General features: G+C 25.1%; 1 protein-coding gene across 1 annotated transcript; it reads right to left on the bottom strand.

Moving 5' to 3' along the window:
- Window positions 1–1,755: 1,755 nt before the first annotated feature.
- On the bottom strand, window positions 1,756–4,433 carry LOC118450871 (putative glutamate receptor). The gene is made up of 8 exons (XM_085663405.1): window positions 4,271–4,433; window positions 3,722–4,209; window positions 3,316–3,645; window positions 3,066–3,231; window positions 2,776–2,984; window positions 2,588–2,677; window positions 2,179–2,339; window positions 1,756–2,080 (listed from the first exon to the last, which is right to left on the bottom strand). Exons 1-8 carry the CDS (start codon window positions 4,431–4,433, stop codon window positions 1,756–1,758), a joined length of 1,932 nt encoding a protein of 643 aa, XP_085519531.1.
- Window positions 4,434–5,683: the final 1,250 nt, after the last annotated feature.

Genomic DNA, 5,683 nt, shown 5'->3' with positions numbered 1-5,683 from the left:
ATTATATAAATTATGCATCTATTATAATTTGTGTAATTTATTAAAAACGGCATTGAAAAACAAATGTTTATATTAGGATTGACGAATAAGCCAGACCAAACAGGTACAAAATATTTGAATTTCGATAAGGAAGTAAATTATTATTTTTATGGAATTATCCGAAAGAAATCTAATACTAATTGTAGTTGTCAATCGATTAATTACCCATACATGAATCAACTGAAAGCACAGAAAAAACCATACGAGGCCTTCATAAGAACCGAAGAGGCAACCATAACATTCGATATGGACAATGAAAGAACTGTAGTATTATATGTTAAATTTCATGTTTAAACAATTGATATTGCTTTATATCATACGCTTTCCAAATGGTGAAAACGTTCGTCTTTCGATATTATTGAGCTTCACAACTGATAAGTATATAATCTCTTGTAATCCGCTGACTTTGAAAATTCTTATCTGAACATTTTAAGTTAAAGAAACATGTTCGGACGAGTATAAATGCTAAGTCATTCACACATGTTAATTTTTGAGAAAATTTTCAAAATGAATCATTCGAAAATTACAGAGAAAAAAAATAACTATTTACAGGATAGCGCATTGTTCAACAATGGTTAAATGAGCTTACAGCGGAAGTTTATGGCAAAGATATAGAAAAAACTTATCCCACGTTAAAGAATTTAAATAGGTAAGGCGAAGATATAGAAAAATAACTAAATATATATTTATAAATAAAGTTATGTTACAAACAAAGAAAACTTTTTAAAATATATTTGTATTATCGTAATTTCAAAACTGATATTACTTTTTAAACGATCCTCATATACATGTATGTACATATAAGTATTATATAACATATTATATATGTTATATATTATTATATATGTAAAGAAAGTATATTTTCTTCAGGTAGATTTGCCGCGCTTTTCATGTCCCGCCCTTTCATTGTCTTTTGTTATCTACAAATCGAGCCGTTAAGATTTGAAAGAGAAACGGGCAGTAGAAAATAGAATTTAGACGAGAGAAGTAGCACGAGAGTTTACAAAGAAATTTTATAAAAGATAATACATTAAATAAAATTTAAGTAGTGTGAATAATAAACGTGAATTGTCGTTTCTTTGTTCACAGGTAAGACTGTAAATAGCAAATAATTATTAATCAACAAATAAAGACTTATTCCTTTATTCACAGAGAAACATATTTTCGTTTATCACCTCACCCAATAGATCCGAGATATATATATATATATATATATATATATATATATATATATATATATATATAATGTTTATAATACAATTTTATTTTATGATATATAGATACATATATGAATATATTGTATATAACAATGTATATACCTTACAATTGATTGGTATTATGGAAAATTTGACATGTTGTTCCGATCAAATTAATTCGTTTCAAATAGAATAATATGATTATTGAAGAAGAAGAGAAAGATTAATTCAGTTATATCGCTAAATCATTATTCTTAAAACATCATAAATAAAACTTTCTTTTTTGAATACGAAATACATAACTAAATCATACTTTGTACAAATAGGCAAAATCGAAACAGTTCAAAAGAGTTAACACATACGTATTTATTTCATATATTTATATACATTTGATAAATAAAGAAAAAATTTTATTTCAATTTAAAACTTTAGTAAATAATGCAAAAGATAAAATATGCGTACGCGTGTTTTTATTCCATTAGAAAATAATAATAGTTGAGAAAGAACATTGGCGTTTTTATTAATAATTTTCGCGTGCACATTTACGATTTGCGTAATATTTTCCAATATTTCTTAACCTTTTCTTCCTTTTTGCATAAAATCCTGGCGATTTAATTGACGGAATATAATGTACCATCGACATTTTCCTCCTTTTATCAGCAAAAATAAGCTTTTCTACTATCAAAATACAAGTACTCAAAATGATACCAATGAGAATGAAAATAAGAAGTGACATGACGCTGATTAGAGGAACAGGTTGATGCTTAATTATATTATTGAACTTCTTTTTAAATGTCTTCTCTCTTAAACGACTCATCATACCATTGTAAATATATTTCTGTAATCTAGAATGAGCTATTGTTTTAGTGTATGATAAATAAAAATCAACTATTAAAAAAAGCAACTATTACAAAAATCAATTATTAGATTCTTGGATTCTTACTTAAAATTGATGAGATCGGTGAAAGGATTGTGCTTAGATAAAATCATTGCAATATTGTTTACATGTCCTGTAGCAATATGAACCACATTGCATGGTATTTTCAGATTTGCTACAGCACCTTGATCAACCGTGTAGAAAGCCAGTTTCCGATTTTTACAAATCTATAAATAAATAATGTATATCTATAATAAAATTAATATGATTTATAGTAGAATAGAAAATAAGTGACAAATCTTTAGGAATAGTTCTTCATATAAAAGTCTTATTACGTAAAAATCAAGCAATTCTATACGAATTATTGATGAAATTAAATATGAAGAATTCATTCTCGAAGTTTTGGCGCGTAATTTCACTACATCCTGTATATATAAATATTATTGATTTTTTATTTTATAATATTTCATCATACTCTTTTATATCCTTCCTGTTCAGTAAGAGGCAACTCTTTGTCTTCTAACATCAGCTTCATCAATTTCTTTGCGAGCAGATCTTCCGAATTCTACAAATAAATATTTTTCTTCATCTTTCCATCCTATACTTATTGTTTTACACACACACACAAACGTAAATGCATGTAGCATAACGTATTATACTCACTGCAAACTTATCATAATAAGCCGTACCACGAACAACGGCAAGTTTGTAAGTACCGTCTTGAACCAAGCTCTCTAATGAATGAAAGGGTAAGACGCGAATAGTGGTTGTTAAAAAGCTTATCAAAGCCGCTGAATATGCGGCTAATAAGACAGTAACCAAAAGAAATATAGAAAAATATGCTATTCTTAACGAAGATCCTCCAGAAAAATCTATAGCAAAGTTATACTTTGTGTAAATACAACTATCAAAAAATAGAAATGAAATGCAAATCAAGAAATATTGAATCAAACCTGCCAGTCCCTGTTGACACAATATACCCCAAATCTCCAGAAAATTATCAATGAATAAATATCCTATTTTACGATCAGTTCCATTACGTATTTTAAGAAAAATCAATAAGATCGATCCAACAATTAATATTCCAAGTATAGCAATCCAAACAGAATTAGTGAAAGTCTATAAAAATAACAATTACAAAATTCATAAAAGTTAAAGCACGAAGAAATAAAAAATAACAAATTTGATTGCGAATTATCCTACTAAAAAGTGAGATGACCATTTAATCCCAAATTTCTCTGGTTCTTGAATAACGAGAAAGTTTTTGATATTCAAAAATGGAAGTGTGTAGTCAACAACATTCAATCTGTCAGTGGTAACAGAAAAACCTGAAAGAGAAATATCAGCACGTCCATAATATAATTCTGCGATTGCTCCAGACCAAGTCTTTTTTTCTGGATTCCATCTTCCAAACTCTTGTAATTCCGAGACAACGTCGAAACTAAAATTAAGAATGGTACAAAGTTCTCTTAATAGTTCACCAAACGTACCGCCTAATTCGCCATCCTTTTTTACAGTTATAAATGATGAATCCTAAAAAGAAAAACAATAGAAAGATCATTCTTTTTAAATATATAATAGAAAAGATATTCAGCCGAAAATAATTTACCTTAATTAAAACAGCTCTCAAAATCAAACCCTTTAAATTAAATCTTCTTTCATAAAGAGAGTCTGGAACCATATTAGTGATTCCTTTCTCTAAACTCCACGTAGCAACATCATCAATCTCAGTTCGATTCTTATCGATAGAATACCATTCCCGTAAAATATTTTCCGTACCACAACGGACTAACATTTCTGAGTCGAATTTTAAATGAAATATATTACCTGGTGGATTGTGACAATAGTCAGAGCCATGTTCTTTGTAAATGAATATCACTAGCCATACAGCTAAAGACATTTCAAAAGTACTTGTTGCTAAGGAGAACTCATTAATCGCGTTATAATTAGAGATCACCGCTACATAATGCGGTCGTACAATTTGTTTTAAATAATTCGATGATTCGTGCAATTGTGAAAAATGCAAGTTTGTGCTCACAATACCTTCACGAGAAAATGCACGTCTCCATTTGAACACCATCGATTTCATTTCCATTTCTGGAAAATAAGAAAATTAATATCGTAAAAATGATAAGAAGGAAATGAGAAATATCTTTACCTTTTATCGATTCAGAATATAAGAAAATTGCGGATTTCGATGCATATAATTTGCAAATGTCTAAAATAAAAGCAGTTTGTTTGTCGCCAATAGAAAAATCTTGCGATTTTGCGATTTTTGGAAGAAAAAGAATGACGAGTATGTTTAATCGAGCAATGAACATCATTTCAATATCGATAGGACTATTTTTCAAATTAAACGGATCAACTATTACGTTCTATAAAAATTCATAGGAAAATATTTACACGTTACAAAATGTACAGTGCATAAAAAGTAGAGTGTGGATACCTAAACTATTAAAAAAATTATTGTCGCTAATTTTAGTCGATTATTTGGTTATTCCGAGTGTCGTACAGATCGAAGTACTCGCGACGTATGTTTGCACTGTGCATATTCGCAATAATTTTATCTTTACTAGCATATTATCGATTAATAAACGTTCGTTTCATTTTCCTTCTTTATTACCTTTTTTTCTTTGGTGTCTGAATATACAGGGTGTCCGTGCAGAAATAATCGTGTAAATATCTCGCGACTAGTTTCAGTTACCAGAAAGTTTAATAATAGAGATTTTTCAGGGTTTAGAATTATCTACAAAGTGTGTGTAATCATTTTTTTATCCATAATCTTCTTGAGTTATGAAGATAAACTTAGTTTATATATATGTGAATATTATAATATTATATATATGTATGTAAATATATAATATATATGTATTATTTTATATATATTTATATATGTTTATATATATATATATATATATATATATATATTATATATATATTTTTATTTTATTTTATATATATATATATATTATATATATTTATATATATAATATATATTTTTATTATTATATTAATATATTAATATATATTTATATTATAATATATATTTATATATATATATATAAATATATATATATATATATATATTATATATATATATATATATTATATATATATATATTATATATATTTATATATATAATATATATTTTTATTATTATATTAATATATTAATATATATTTATATTATAATATATATTTATATATATATATATAAATATATATATATATATATTATATATATTTATATATATAATATATATTTTTATTATTATATTATTATATTAATATATATTTATATTATAATATATATTTATATATATAATATATATTTTTATTATTAAATTAATATATTAATATATATTTATATTATAATATATATTTATATATATAATATATATATTACTATATATATAATATATATATAATTATATATAAAATAATATATATATTATATATATAATTATATATATATATATATTTTCTTACATTTTTATAGTAATTAATTTTGTAATTCTTTTACAATAGAAATCATATATAATAAAACATTACATGTATACATCAAGATAAT

The sequence above is a fragment of the Vespa mandarinia genome, chromosome 21 (genome assembly GCF_050613455.1).
Source record: "Vespa mandarinia isolate Hongniang chromosome 21, ASM5061345v1, whole genome shotgun sequence".
NCBI lineage: Eukaryota > Metazoa > Arthropoda > Insecta > Hymenoptera > Vespidae > Vespa > Vespa mandarinia.
This window is presented reverse-complemented; position numbering and strand designations above follow the sequence as displayed.